The 16,474-nt window shown below is 46.8% G+C and overlaps 1 protein-coding gene across 2 annotated transcripts in view; it reads left to right on the top strand.

The window, feature by feature from the left end:
• IQCE (IQ motif containing E) overlaps positions 1 to 16,474 on the top strand; it is a 75,503-nt gene that overhangs the window by 20,042 nt on the left and 38,987 nt on the right. For both annotated transcript variants that reach the window (XM_083152962.1, XM_083152961.1), the window contains exons 9-12: positions 928 to 978; positions 2,276 to 2,346; positions 8,279 to 8,351; positions 10,212 to 10,261. In XM_083152962.1, coding sequence (XP_083009088.1) covers positions 928 to 978; positions 2,276 to 2,346; positions 8,279 to 8,351; positions 10,212 to 10,261 — 245 coding nt within the window. The remainder of the gene's footprint in view (positions 1 to 927; positions 979 to 2,275; positions 2,347 to 8,278; positions 8,352 to 10,211; positions 10,262 to 16,474) is intronic.

Below are 16,474 nucleotides of genomic sequence, written 5' to 3'. Positions count from 1 at the left end.
CCGCAACCTCAGACCACACGGGCATTTCTCCGTGCAAAAGCAGGGATCTGGGCGGGCAGCTGACATCCGGCAATGTCATATGTCCGCCCCCTACACGTGCGTCACGGCCGCATTACCATACGTACGCCCAGCGTTTGCATGGGAACGCCCATGAAACGCGGGGTGTAAACATATGGTAATGAGCCCAAACAGCCCTTCACACCCCTCTCCACCCCCTGTTCGTAGTGTACACATTTCATGCGGAATGTGGCCGTGCGTCCCGCTCGCACATGCGCAGAGACGCCTCTGCACATGCGCAGACACAAAACATCAGCGGCACGAACGCACGCGGATATTACCGCACCAACCAGAATAAGGGCCTTAGTTCTGTTACCCTGTCCTAGACACCATTATTTCTTAAGATACAGTTTCCAGGACCCAAGAGTTTTTTTTTATTGTAACAGTAGGAAGTAAACCACTGTGTTGCCAATGAGATCCGGGTAGCGTAGCGGCAGTCAGGATGCCGGCAGATGGAATACTGATGACGCAATCCTGTCGCAGGTCAGACGTCCGGAGGTTTGACTGCAGGGAGGAAGCATTAAGGGGGTACGTTAGTGCCTAAGCATCCACCTTGTAGCCTAACCCTAAGGGGGGAGAGTTAGGCACCAGGGGGTTATGGTTAAACACCAAGGGGGTTTAGGCTGTCGGTGGTAAAAGGGTTCGCATACATACCTAAAAGATCTCAGTATCCTGATCAATGTGATACCATCGCCCTTACCACATCATCCCAAGTGCCGGGATACTGATACCATTCTGTTGTCAACTACTGTTTCCACAAAGTTGTATATATCCTTGGTTCTTTGCTTTTATAAAGCAACTACAATAACAACAAATCTGTTATATAGCAAATTGCCGTCATCGTCTTCTCCTTTCTCCTATTGGCTGCAGGGTTCAGAGTTTTCAAGGAGCTTGGTGGACAAAAGAAGTGATAACAGTGTGGTGAGTGATATTCTTTGCTGGGACTGCTTGTAATACACTATACTGGTCTCCAATGGATAGAATCTTACATTACAGAGAAAAAAAATAGAACACCATAAACGTCAATGAAATCATTTTGTGTGACAGAACACATAATTCAATGAGGGAATGACCGCTTTTCATTTTTAGAAGTTTTTAGTAAAGTTATTTTATTATTTATTAACCATTTGTTATATAGCGCAGCAGATTCCGTTGCGCTTTACGATTGTAAACAGAGATAACAAACTGGGTATTTACAGACAAGACATTCAAAAAGGTAGGAGGGCCCTGCTCACAAGCTTACAATCTATCCAAATACACGTTGTGTTACGTTCGTTATACAGATGACCTGCTCCTAGTTTGGACTGGTGGTGAACAACATTTTTGGGACTTGATTTTTTTTTTTGGTCAACTTTTTGGATGTCGCCTATTGCGATATCAAATGAACAGTGTTCATCAAATACTTAGTCATAGTTTTGTTCATGGATTCAGATAACGATCACCACCACGAGCCCTTTCTACAGTGGGGTGAAAGTCTCTAAGGTGACATTGAAATAAAAGCCGTTTTTAAGAGGTGTCCTTCATTTGACAGAGATGGTCTTTTACAACCCAAGACACACCATAAAGACCCAGATCTTGTAGTAGATTATTACTATTAACCCATGAGGAATGTGCTAGCTATGACCACTTTGGTCCATTGCAATATTCCTTTGATGTACCCATTACGTGGCTGATTCTGAATTGGACGAGCGGTGTCCATCTTTTGCCACAGGCACATCTGCCACTTTTTACTAATATCAGTATAAGGCCTTCACTGGTGTACATCCTTGCATCTGAAACAGTGGCGGAACTTGTGGGCCCTGGTGCAAAAAATATAATTTGGGGCCCTCTCCTCCACCCCAACCCAAGTTCACAATATGCAACATGGCAGTGGGTGAAATGAAGAGGGTGACTGAGGCAGCCCTTGGTCCTCCTGCTGCATCAATGGTAGTTCCGCCTCTGATCTGACAGTATAAGATCTGGGTGCATCCGATGATCGTGACAGTGATCCGATGTTCGGAAGCACGCAGGAAGCGTCTACTTCCACTAGAGGGTGAAAAACAAAGCAAATAAATTGTTGCTCTGTTTAGACGCAATGGCTGCAGGGGTAAGTTTTCTTCCTGCAGCCTCTTGAGAAGAGATATGTACATGGTTAAGGTTCCCTTACCAGGACAATAGAATGCCTTGAGGAACAGATTTTGCAGTGACTAAAATCCAATTTTTAATACTCCTATTGCAGTTGGTGAATAATCTCAAACAGAAGATTCTGAAACTGGAGAAGCAATGTAAAGAAAAAGATAACGCACTCAGGTATGATACAGAACAAATGCTTATTTTTTTTTTATCTTTGGCTTTGTTGTATTTTCATTATGGTAAAATAAATATGCAACACAAAAGGTGTGTACACACGGGGGCGATATTGGCTAAAATCGCTGGCAATATGGTCACTGACCAGTGATTTGTTGTGCTGTGGGCGATCAATCGCCGGCCGTGCGCTCCCGTGTGTAGCTCCTAATGACTGCAGGAGCATGCTCCTGGAGCTGTGCAGGAGTTCAGCGGCGAACGGACATCGATCCCCCCGCAGAGGTCAGCGGCAGACAGCCCCCCCCCCTTTGAGTGCCAACATCTGTGAGATGTTCAAAATATCCGCTAAAAATTCCAGCCTGGCTCACATTTTGTTATATAAATTTAAAAAAAGTATATTTCCTATATAAGGTTAATATTACAGGTCATTATGATGAATAAAAATCTTTGCTTGCCCATTTTTACACTTATTTGGACAAATTCACTTGGTACTCAAAGGGTTAAATATATCCATGGTTCAGCACAGATGGTTAACTCAAATTGACTGCTAAAAGTGATTCAGTCACCTGTGGTCAAGCACGGATATCCTTAAAACCTGGACCATTGAGGTACCTTGACGATAAACCTGAAAGTGCTCAGTGTGGTAGGGGGACTCTTGTGTGGTGGTTCGGTATGGGTCAGGATCCCAAAGGTCAGTACACGGACATTGAAAGGCCATTGGTATCCCGACAGGGGAGCGCCAAAAAGACCTTTGTGGTGTGAGAGTGGTCTGCAAATGAGAATAGCCCATGTTGGTGGGGATCCCTACTGTCAGGCCGTTAAACAGTCGGGATTTCTGCGTCGGCATTGTGACCACCGGGATACCAACTGTCAGCAAGTCATCGAGGACCTCTTGTGCGCACCTGCTGACCAAGCATGCATGGCGTTCATTGCTGTGTAGGGTACCGAGGCAATTATTCAAAGTGCAGCCCATCTGCTAAAGTGTGCTAATGCTATCTTCAAGCCAAGCTCAGGAGTGCTTGGTAAATCTCACATCGCATCCCCATATAAACCTATTGGGGCTGCATCTGCAGGTGGGAATGGAGGGATCACACCAGGTGTCAGAGATACCGGCTGAGGTCCTTCTGTCCTGCTTTAATGGAACAGCGCAAATCTATAATGATAAAAGGGCCCTTAAGGGGTGTACACACGGAGCAAATTTTTGCTATTTTCTAAGCAATCTGACTAGATTGCTTAGAAAGTAAGCACAGATCTCTCCGTGTGTATGCTCCGAGGGATTAAATATCTCTTGCTAACTCAGTGTCAGTGCATGCAGTCACAATCTAGTCAGATTGCTTAGCAAATGACTGCAAATCTCTCTGTGTGTACAGAATGAGAGATACTGATCACAATCTCCCATTCTGAACTATTACCCTGACTTTTTTTGCTTAAGCAAAATTGCTTAGAAAAATAGCTTAGCAAAATCACTTAGCACAAATCTCTGCATGTGTATGTGCTCCCCATGGGAGATCTTGACACCAGCAAAATTGCTTAGCAAAATAGCTTAGCAAAATTGCTTAGCACAGATCTCTACGTGTGTATGCCCCTTTAGCCTCTCAAAATAAAGGGGCATACACACGTAGAGATGTGTGATAAGCAATTTTTCTAAGCTATTTAGGATAGGCGATTTCCTGGTGGCCAGATCTTCCATGGGGAGCACATACACATGCAGAGATTTGTGCTAAGCTATTTTGCTTAAGCAATAAAAGGCCGGATAGTGGTTCAGAATGAGAGATTGCGATCAGTATCTCTCATTCTGTACACACAGAGATTTGCAGTCACTTGCTAAGCAATCTGACTAGATTTTGACTGCATGCACTGGTTTAGGTAGCAAGAGATACTTATTCTCTCGGAGCATACACACAGAGATCTGTGCTTACTTTCTAAGCAATCTAGTAAGATTGCTTAGAAAATGGCACAAATTTGCTCCGTGTGTATGCCCCTTAAGCCTGACTTCTGTGCCACAGCCCCTGCTATCCAAACAATGCCTTCCTGTTGATACTGTTAAAATCTTTCTTTTGTTAAATTTCTGTTGAAGATATTCCCTCATCAGCACTATGCCATACCTCCCATTCCAGGAGAGACAAGGGGTGACATGCTATGGATTGAGATAAATGCGCATGTTTTTATATCGCACCACATCGCACTTTTGAAAATCGCAAGATTGGCCCGTTTTTCGCATATTTAATGAGATGCGAAAAACTGGCTGAATAGTGCGATTTCTTTAGTCCTGAAAATGTGCGATTTTCAGGTCTGAAAATCGCACGTTTGCAGGAAATCGCAATAAAAAAAAAAAAAAAACAGCGCGGGGTCCCCCGCCAGAGCATAACCAGCCCCGGGCTCATTGAGCCGGTGCTGGTGACATATCAGGGTCCCCGACAAATAGGGGTCCCCTTGATTTAATGAAACCAGGCTCCAGGTCCGGCGCTGGTTCCCGAAATACGGGGGACAAAATGACTAGGTCTCCCGTATTTTAAGAACCAGCACCAGACCCAACCAGCCAGCAGGGTAATGCCACAGCCGGGGGACACTTATTATATAAGGTCCCGCGGCCAAAGCATTATCCCCCTGGCTGGTCAGCATGGGCAGGGGTCCTGGGGAAGTGGGGAACCCCCCAATGAAGGGGTCGTCCCCCCCTCCAGGACTTACCAGCCCATGCTGAAAGTCCGGGGCTGTCCCCGATGCCCCTGGGCATCAGGCATCGGGCTGATGCAAAGTGTAAAAAAAAGATTAAAAACTATTGTTTTCTACTGTAGAACTATGAGTCCCAGCAAGCCTACCCCGCATGCTGGGACTTGGAGAACCACAAGTCCCAGCATGCGGGGCATTAAAGGGCCCGCTGGCACTTGTAGTTCTACAGTACAAAAAATAGTTAAATAAAACACACTGACACCCTGAAAAATAAAAGTTTAATACACACACTGATACTTGCCTACCTTGAGCCCGTAGGTTGGTCCCTGGGTCCGGGGTCCAGGGCTCCTGGACAGAAGAGTCCGGTTCCAGGGCCGTGGTCCTGGTTCCGGGGTTGGTCCTGGGCTCCAGGGCTGATGTCTCCGGGGTCCAGGATCCGAAGTAGTCCAAAATGGGTTCCTAAGGAAGGAAATCATACTCACCTGGTCCCCGGCGACGACCCCGGCATCCTCTCCGGCAGACGCGCTGGTACCCGCTCACGGACTGGAGAGGCGCAGAGATGTTCATCTTGCGCACCTTTCCTCCAGATGTTTCTATTGTCCGCCTAGCGGCCAATCAGGAGCCGACTTTCTCGGCTCCTGATTGGCCGCTAGGCTGCCAATAGAATCATTCGGAGGAAAGGCGCGGAAGATGAACATCTCTGCGCCGGACTCTTCTGTCCAGGCGCCCCGGACCCAGGATCCAGGGACCAACCTACGGGCTCAAGGTAGGTAAGTATCAGTGTGTGTGTTAAACTTTTATTTTTCAGGGTGTCAATGTGTTTTATTTAACAATTTTTTGTACTGTAGAACTACAAGTGCCAGCGGGCCCTTTAATGCCCCGCATGCTGGGACTTGTGGTTCTCCAAGTCCCAGCATGCGGGGTAGGCTTGCTGGGACTCATAGTTCTACAGTAGAAAACAATAGTTGGTACTTGTGAGTTATCCGGGCTGCCGATTTTGTCCTTAAGTTAAGGACACCCGACCGACGCGATGCCCGCGATTTAGCCCCAAATCGGGGGCATCGCGTCGGTCGTGGCCGTTATAAAGGGCCGCGACGCGATGCCCACGATTTCCTATACACAGTAATGTTAAAAGACACGATGGACCCGATTTCCCATAGACCGTAATGTTAAAAGACGCGATGGACCCGATTTCCCATAGACAGCAATGTTAAAATAAAATGACAATATGAAATTGTCCAATATGTTTTAAAAAAAAAATGTTTCATGGCCCCCCACCACCGTTAACGCCACCCCGCTATTGACGCCAACCCGAAGCGTGGCGAGCGGCGGCGGTACGCGTCCTCCGACCTTTTCATGCCCTACTATCCACTAGGGCGTGGAGTGAGAATAGAATAGTGTGGCGAGCCACCGAGCCCGAAGCGTGGCGAGGGGACGCGGACACCTGTGAAGCCCGCAAGGGCACGCGGATACCTGTGAAGGTGTCCGCGTCCCCTCGCTGCGCTCGCCACGCTTCGGGCTCGGTGGCTCGCTGCGCTCGCCACACTATTCTATTCTCACTCCACGCCCTAGTGGATAGTAGGGCATGAAAAGGTCGGAGGACGCGTACCGCCGCCCCTCGCGGGCTCGCTGCGCTCGCCACGCTTCGGGTTGGCGTCAATAGCGGGGTGGCGTTAACGGTGGTGGGGGGCCATGAAACATTTTTTTTAAAAACATATTGGCCAATTTCATATTGTCATTTTATTTTAACATTGCTGTCTATGGGAAATCGGGTCCATCGCGTCTTTTAACATTACTGTCTATGGGAAATCGGGTCCATCGTGTCTTTTAACATTACTGTCTATGGGAAATCGTGGGCATCGCGTCGCGGCTCCTTATAACGGCCACGACCGACGCGATGCCCACGATTTCGGGCGCGATGAAAAAATCGGCAGCCCGGATAACTCACAAGTACCCAATAGTTTTTAATCTTTTTTTTACACTTTGCATCAGCCCGATGCCTGATGCCCAGGGGCATCGGGGACAGCCCCGGACTTTCAGCATGGGCTGGTAAGTCCTGGAGGGGGGGGGGCCCTTCATTGGGGCGGTCCCCACTTCCCCAGGAACCCTGCCCATGCTGACCAGCCAGGGGGATAATGCTTTGGCCGCGGGACCTTATATAATAAGTGTCCCCCGGCTGTGGCATTACCCTGCTGGCTGGTTGGTTCTGGTGCTGGTTCTTAAAATACGGGGGACCCCTAGTCATTTTGTCCCCCGTATTTCGGGAACCAGCGCCGGACCTTGAGCCTGGTGCTGGTTTCATTAAATCAAGGGGACCCCTATTTGTCGGGGACCCTGATTTTATGTCACCAGCACCGGCTCAATGAGCCCGGGGCTGGTTATGCTCTGGCGGGGGACCCCGCGCTCGTTTTTTTTTTTCTTTTTAATTTAACTGTTTAAACTTTTTTTTACACCAGAACCCTGCACAGATCATTGCGATCTGTGCAGGGTTCTGGCTAATTCGCCCATCAGAACCTGGTCTGATTTTTGGGCGAATTATAGACACACTTTATACAAATCGCATACCATTTAATATGCGATTTGTATACTTTTTAATGTGAAAACATCTGGATGCGATGTGCTGCGAAAAGCAGCCATCGCATTTCCAGTGTGTCCAACTTGTTGGCCAAAATCGCACTTTTTTCGCAGCTCATCAAATATGCGAAAATGGAAAAAAATGCGATTTCGGACGTTTTTGCGAAAAAAAATCGCCAAAGTCAGATTATCTCACTCCATAGAATGTCACCCATAATGTTCTGTTTGTGGACTTCTCTCTTAATTAATGATTGCCATCACCTGTTTAAAATAGGTTAATTGAGAAGAAAGGTGTTTCCACACAGGTGATAGTATGATAAATTAAGAGGGAAGTCCAGAAACAGAGCGTTGTGTCCCTCCGGAGAGGGTCATGTTGGGAGGTATGCTATTCTCATTAAACATGATTAATCAGTCCATGTTTTGCATTTTATATTTGCCCAATGCATTGTCCAGCTTCTACCAATAATGTTTAATTATGTGACTTTGCATTTACTGTAAAGATAAATATCTCTCATTTTATTGACAAATAATCTACACTAAATAAGGAGACTGCTATCACATCTCCTGATTCTACCTATTTACTGCTGGAACCAAACTTTCAACCACCTGGCCGGTTTTTGAGGGATGAGCAACCATGTTTGTTTTGAAGGGGGGGGGGTTGTAGAGTGTATTTCAGTCTTTCCTCTCTTTATAGCAAACTCCAGACGGATCTAAAAACCACCAGTGTAGAAGAGATGAAAATTGCGATGGAGACGTACTATGAAGAGGTAGGTGCAGGGGGGTTAGATGGTTTCAGAACTGACCTAAAAACCAGTCACTAACTACTTTGGATTATTGTCTTTATTTTAAATGGACTCAGTCAAAATGAGTAATTGAGTTGGGTTCATTATGATTTCTTAATGGTTATTATACCGACATCCATTGACCCCGACAGTCTAACTGTGCTGCCCAAAATGTATACATAGTTCAATTATTAAAAGACACACTGCCCTTTGTGTAGGGGCACAGACACCACCAAGAATTAAAAATGGAACACCAACTGGCTAATAAGGTCAGGCGCGTAGGACCACCTTAGCATTGTGACTTCTTGTCAGGCTTCTCCGGAGAGGATTGTCAAGTGGTAATCAGGCCTGCATTGGCCAGCCAACACCCAGTTCTAAGTATGGTGCAATATGAGGCAGAACAAAGGCATCACAAGCCACAATTACCCACCAGATTTGAATTGAGATATGTGGTTAAATTAAATTAGGGGAGACGGTCACTTATTCAGAAGTAGCTAAAAACACGTCCTTATCCAGCAAGTTTGAAACCGACCAGTGTCCCTGCAAGAATTGTTTTCACTTTATGTTATGACCTGTTTTAGCACACAATGGAGTAATTTGGACCGTCAGGTGTCCTTTAGTGACCAGCTGCGGTACTTCACCTCATAGAGGCACAGTGACGCTCAGAGACTGTGTCTTCGTTTAAAAAATGGATTCAAATACATGAACTAAAACACCGTCTCTGAGTGCCGCTGTCTTGTCTTACCTGCTGTATACACTACTCCAGAGGGCACCAGAGCAGCTGAGTACTCTGACATAATACCTATCTTCCAATTATGTCAGAGATAGGTATAAGTATATAAAGAGCTGCATTACATGGGTATTTACCATAACATGGCAGATTAGACTTTTTGCTCTGGAAAAAGCACTCACAAGCCACATTGCCAGGAATCTGACATTCACAGGTCTCCTTACAATCTTCTCTCTGGTTTGACTAGACATGGGGGGGGAGCCAATGCCAATTCTCGAGAGCTACAAACCATTAACCTTTTCCAGGTCTATTTATATAACTATAAGTAAAGTAATTCCGTATCTCCACTTGTGGATCTTTAAAATTTTTTTACAAAATGAGTACATCTGTGCACCAGCTAGGTGGTCTGGAAAATTAAGGACTAGAGTTGGCTACCTCTAGACTAAAGGCCCCCATACACTATGATTTGGGAACGATGAAGCTGGCCAGCAGGCGCACTTAGTGGCTTCCCATTCATTTGTATAGGTTTTTTTTAAGTGCGCACGCTTTCCCCTGCCCAGCTCCCTCTGCCCCCCCCCCCCCCCCACATGCTCCCTCCGCCCGGTACTCTGGTCGCGGGCATACCCCGCCTGCTGCCGCTCCCTCTACTCCCTTCGCCTGCAGCACCCAAGAGTTGCATGAGATGAATCCCATACAAAACTTTGCACATGAAGTGCCTAATTGCTTGTAACACCTCACGAGGAGCTGCAGGGACAATTAGGTCCGACTTGTCCTAATGTATGGGGGCCTTAAGACAGTTCAGCTTCTCTACCTTCCCATCACAGATACATCAGAATGTCCGGTCTGACTCCCAGGAATTTTGAGACAGCGGTACCACCTTTTGTCCCCAAGATGGCGCTGCAGCTCTTACAGCTGAGAGGTGGAACATGAAGTGCAGCAAATGTCTTGAGTCTTTCATGTTATGGCTCTGATTAGATGCAGACAGGACTGGAGCATCTCATTCTGAATGTTGATACTGTTCATTCTCCCAGTAATAAGATGACAAAATTTAGAGAACGTAAAGCACAAACAATTATCTTAATACGTATTTTATGTTCTGTTTTAATAATCAATAGATTCAGAGGTTACAGACCCTGCTGGCCAAAGCTGAGACTGCACAGCAGAGGTGAGTTACACATTACTCAGGGGACTGAGCTGCCAGTGGTATTAGGACCTCACTGTATACCTTCTGTAGCCAGACTCCCTTCGTGCTGCACGGTCTATACACCGGCTGACTACTTCTCTCTCAGCCAGTTCACTTCCAAGCCTCTCACTAGGCTTACCAACTTCTTCTATCCAAATTCTTATTGACTGCTAATTCCTTCTCTCACGCTGTACAATTTACCCCAAATTACAGTATAACGTCTTTGTAACACTACCCTTCTGTACCTCCAGGTATTTTATCTACACAAACCTGCATTCAAAATAATTATTAATTCCGATTCTAGAACACACTCTTAAGACCCCAAGCTCACTTAACATTCGTTCTGTCCTGTGTTTAATACAAATGTAATAAAGAGGGAGCACTGAGCCTTATTCAGAGATGGCATGTGCATTGCAAACCGTGAACATCGGGGACGAATTCGGACACAAACTAATGGGTCTGCATCAGCCACTCTGTATGCCTGTGTTTAATAACCATGCGAATGTGCTGCAGCAGTCTTGCGATGGTGGTGGCAGGGAGCATTTATTCATAAGTGACTGACGGTCATGAATAATTTGGGGGAGGTAAAGGAGAGTGGCTTAAAAAAACTTGGATTTGTCCTGACTGCTTTCTGGTGCGTCTTATCCTGAGTCTGTGATCCCGTGGGCAGTTACAGTGTCCCCAGCCTCTCACATCCCGCGGCTACTCTGAAGCTTGATGCTCTGCACCTGACAGGCATCTTTGTATGCAGCCTTGCAAAGCCGCTGATGAATGCCTCGGTGTAAATCCAGGCGGCTGCAGCATTTGCATATTTTTGTACCATATCTGCATACATCTTCTCTGCTGCGGGGTCATTAGCGTACATCTCTGAATTAGTAACGCAGGGATGCTCCTTATCAGTGGCATAAAAATAGCTCCGCAGACCCCGCGGTGGCTTGGAGGCGCTTGGTAAGTTTGGGCGGGTGGTCTGTGGGGGCTACTGCTGCTCTGCTAATGAGTCCGCTGGGTCTGTTGGTACTCCACTGCCGGACCGTTGGGACCAGCAGGTCTTCCTGTCTGTGCTCCTCCTGTTGCCATTATAAATGTCCCTCACAAAATGGCTACTCCCTCACAGCAGACAGTTATTTAGGAGGGTAGAGGTGGCGGCCTCCTCTTGCAACCTTAATAACTGTGCAGTAGGGCAGCGGCCATTTTGTAAGGGACATTTTTTCATTGTATCAGGAGGAGTGCAGGGCCCAGTGGTCTGGCAGTGAAGCAGCAACAGACCCGCGATGGCGGCGGTCGCAGTATTGGTGAGAGGGGGCGCGTTTAACTTTTTGTGTGTGTGTGTGTGTGGGGGGGGGGGGTTGCACAAGATTTAGTTATGCTTCTGCTCCTTATTCTGCTATACCTGCTTCCCATATGTTGCATATAGTAGTAGATCCCATATCTGTGTGACCCTCAATAAATATATATATATATATATATATATATATATATATATATATATATATATATATATATATATTATATATTTATAATAATAATAGCAACTAACACAAATGAATGGTAAGGTAACTATGAATGCCTACATATATCTGCTACAGTCTGACTGCCTGTCCTCCTCCTCTAATCAGCTTTACCCCTGGCATCAGTACACCAGAGAGGGATGTAACAGGCAAGTGTAATACCCCCTGACTTGTAGCACTGCTAGTACCTATACAACACTTTACAGTATTCAATGCTCCCGATTCACCGTTCTCCGTTTCATGCTCGCTGCAATTCGCTGGTGTATTTCAATGGGGTTTTCACTGGGATTCGCCGAGAGTGTATTCAATGCTAGGATGGCGAATTGCTTTCTCCCTGGTTTTTGCCATGATTCACCATTTTGCATTCGACATCTTTTTAAGGTGAACTGGAATGTGATCTTTTAAAAAAATAAAGGGTTTTTTGGTGTAAAAAAATCAGAATTTTTCTATCATACCAATGGTGGTCACTGGGACAGTGGGGTGTGGGTGGAGCTTCAGCTACAGGCACCAAGGAGATTATATTTCTTTGAGTGCAGCCCAGGCTCCTCCTCCTCCACGCCCCCTACAGGCTTCAGTTTTTTCTTGGTGCCTCATGGCACAGGATGTCCAAGGAAGGGCTGTGTTCAGCCCTGTGATTATACTTCAATTTCATTTTATTTTTATCTTCTTTTTTTTACTGGAGCAAGCCTGTGCAATATACCAGGCTGCTCTCCTGGTCCGGGCCGGCTCGCTGACCTTCATGGCCAAGCCTGCCAGCCGTCCCTCTTGGCAACACACCGGGACATGCCGCGGCCGGATCAGGTAAGCTGACTCCTCCGGGCTCTAGCACGCTGGTAGCACGCGGCGCCGGGACAGGTTTTCCCGGTGCAGGGGTCAGGTAAGTGGAGCCTCCTCACCTCCTCAGTAAGGTGCGCTGAGGGAACGTGGCGCCGGGAGGAACTGCTTGCTGTAGCATGCGAGTCACTTTTCCGGCGAGGTGGTGTAATAACCAGAACATGTGGTAATTGATGTATGGTAACTTTAAAAAGATGAACTGTAATCCCTCATAGAGGAAATAATGTGTCAGACTCTCACAGAGAGTGACTTGAATAACAGATGCTGTTATGTGACCTGGTACACCCCTCAATGGTGACATATTAGACTGGTCGGACTGGATGACCAATACATAAGAGCCCCGGACTATACCATTTCCCCTGCAACATAGGGGTAAACTGAAAAGCCTCTCCAAGACACTTAAAAGTGACATGTCACTGTTAATAAAGTTGGGGTGCTCGAGCCCCACAACTATGTACCCATGAACTGTGGAGGTCGCGTGGGGAGAGATATAAAAAGGAGTGGAGCCGTTGACAGGGCGGTTGGTGGCTGAGTCAGGCAGAGTAACGCAGCTGGGAAGAAGTGGAGAGCGGCTGGAAATAGCAGAACTACGCAGCAGTGGATAGCGGTGCTGGGGGAAACCTAGTGACGGCAGAGCTGCGCAGCAGTGGAAACAGCGGTGCTGGAAGCGGGTAGGATACTTGCCAGAGTCCCGCATCTGCTGTCAGCCAGCGGAGATCTTCCCCGACAGCGCGCACAGAGCTAGTACCGGGAGAGGAGATGGTTCCCTAGAGAGGCTGGGAAGGACAGCGCTACGCAGCTAGCAGGATACAGCAAGGAAAGGCTGGGGCAGAGACTGCAAGCTTACCGGGTCTCCTGACAGGCAGCGGAGGTCAGGTCCCGACAGTTCCGGCACTGTCTGTGCGGGGAGGAGCAAGCGGCGATTGACAGCACAAGTGAGGGAGGAGGCTGTCTTCCCCCGGTGGACTGGCTAGCTGTACCCGCGAGCGGAGGGCTGATTCCCGGTGACCGGAGGCTGGAGGATCCATTGGCACTCTGGTCCACCCGGAGGTGTGACCCCGCCCAGCGGAGGGGGTCCCGGAATCAGCAGTGAGGCTCCAACATAGGCGGCGCCCGGTGACAGAGGTGCGGCCTGGGCAGAAATCCACCAACGGTAGGCGGCTGATGCCGAGAGAAGGAGGGTTAAGTTGGTGACGCACTTAGGCCCTGCCAAAGGGGGTGTAGCAGGAGACTGAGCCCCATTGTATTGTGAGCTGTCAAGCAGTTAATTAGACTGGCGCTGTTGCCACCTCTGGACTTTGTTTATCGTAGCAACCTGCTCTAATGATAGTGACAGGCATAGTAGAGTGAGACTGCAGCCACATGTCATCGTACTCACCCACAGCTAAAAGCGAGACAAGCTGCCTATAGTGACAGTAGGGAAATTGCATGTAGGATTTCCCTAAAGTCCTGGAAATCACCTTATACTAAAGGCTGACACCTGACAATACAGAGAAACTACTGGGAGGGCTGCACAGCATAAGGAGAAGAAGCGATACTTCAGCCCTGTATAGATAAATGTGATAGACTGCTGGGACCTCACTGCACAGCGCAGGGAAGTGACATTGTATTTGGAGTTAGCTGAGAGAGAGACAGGGAGCAAGAATATAAGCTATATTTACCAGGTTCATAGACAGGAGCCTCTAACCCCGTAGTTATTCTATAATACAGCCTATAACCCAGCTATTAACCCAAACGGAAAGAAATAGGAGTGAGAAGATATTGCCTTTGGGGGTATAGATGGAAAAGGACAAAGTTACAATACATATTAGCTAAAGCTAGCAGTTTGGAGAAGTGACTTCCCAAGATACTTACCAGAAGGAGAGTACATTGTTCATCAGGGTCAAGCTGCACAGAATCTGCAACGAAAACTAGACAGGATCAATTATAGCATTGCACCAAATATTGGAATACAAATAGAAAGAGAAAAGATACATATCTCTCCAGTTGTCCCCAGTAAAGATTAGGGACGCGTCATATTGCCACACAGGATTATACATTGTATTGAGAACGCTCCAGTCTTCAAAGGGGAGTAATTGAGGGCCCCAGAAACATTGTAGTAAACTAGAATTGGACTAAGTTAAGACTTTCTGCCTATCCATATGAAACTCCTTTTGGGACCTGCAGTATATGGTTCTGTAAAGAAGTATGGTGTAATACCGTGTAATGTTTTAGAGATAAGCTTGACGCATTACCTTAGAGTTGGTAGTGTATTTAACGTGTTAGTGATTTAAACAAGCATCTAGTTAGAAGCACAGTAGTTTAATTAACATATCTACCAAAGCAATTCTACGGGGTTGCCAGTAAAAGTTAATTGTACATGACGTTGATAGCAGTAACCATTTACCATTGTATGATTCTGCAAAAGTTGAAAGTTTATCCATATGTTTGTATACTGTAAATTTGCAAACCAACATTTGTTCAGAAAATAAAACTAATATACTTACCAATACTGGAACAGTTTTTGAGAGGATTCTGCGAAGAAGAGATAATCTGCAAAACAGAAAGGAACAGAGCATTACAATAGAATCCCAGTTTATTACAAAGAAAATTTCGTGGCGTCACGAACAGGATTCGAATAGTTAATTGTGCGCAAGGGGAAAACAAAAAAAAAAAAATGTCTCAGGAACAAGCGTCAGCTTCTGGAGCACAAGGAGAAGGTGTGCCTAACGAAAATGTTGCTGGCCCGACGATGATAACTTCACCCATCACAATGCCCTACTATTATGGAGCTCCGTGGATGCCCACATATTCAGGCAAGGTGCGACTATCTGGCACCACCACCTTTAAGGACTTCAAATCCCAATTACAAGCGATGTTTACCATCCACCCATTGAAGGAGGAGCAGAAGGTCCAAATGCTTATTGGACAGTTAAGGGGTGCGGCCAAGAGGGAGGTCAAGTCATGGTCAGACCAACAAATCAAGACCGTCGATGGGATCTTCGAAAAATTAGTCGCCATGTTTGAATCCCGAACCGTGGCGGCATTGAAGAAACGACTTTATGCAAGACAGCAACTACCCAATGAGACACTAAGAGATTTCGCGTTGAGTCTCCAAGAGTCACTCAAGACGTTACAGGCTTTGGACCCTCGCGAAAAGCAACAAGAGAACGAGACACTGATAAATGTGTTTGTAGAGGGGGCCAGGTGTAAAGATGTGAGAAAACAGCTTCGGATGTATCGATCACAGAATCCAGATGCTTCATTTTTGGAGTTTAAGGAGGCGGTACTGAAAATTTTGGAGGACGAACAGCCGGATGAGGATGAGAGTTCCGAGTCAGACGATATGAGTGAGCCAGATGTTCCACACAAAAAACACTCTGTATATAAAACCGACTTGCCAAAGGCCAAAGAGTTTCCTGTCCTCCAACAAGTGCAAGCCCCTGTTCAACCCGACAGAGTAGGGGTCTTGGAGGGACAAATGACACAGCTTACCAGGAGCCTTGACCTGGTCTGTCAAGAATTGAGAGAACTTAAGCAACACCAGATGCCTAACAAACCGCAAGAGTGGCGTTCAGATCGGAGAATGCCGCCTCGAAGATGGGATGTTCCTAGATTTACAGGAAGGCTACCTACGGATCAGTTTGACTCTCAAGGTAGGCCCATTTGCAGGAAGTGCCAGAGGAGCGGACATATTGCTCGCAATTGTCAACAGGAAGCTTTAAACACGGAGGTCCCGAGGCAGGGGACCAACCCTCGGGAGGAGACCAGGCAATAGGTCCATCGTCAGAGGAATGGTGGCCACACTACGTGGGAGAGTGTCTTTCATTGGAGATTTCAATAAGGGGAGTGAAAGTCCCTGCGTTATTGGACA

Source organism: Crinia signifera, chromosome 7, assembly GCF_055691185.1.
Source record: "Crinia signifera chromosome 7, ASM5569118v1, whole genome shotgun sequence".
Taxonomy (NCBI): domain Eukaryota; kingdom Metazoa; phylum Chordata; class Amphibia; order Anura; family Myobatrachidae; genus Crinia; species Crinia signifera.
Note: the sequence above shows the minus strand (reverse complement) of the source record. Positions and strands in the feature narration are given on the sequence as shown.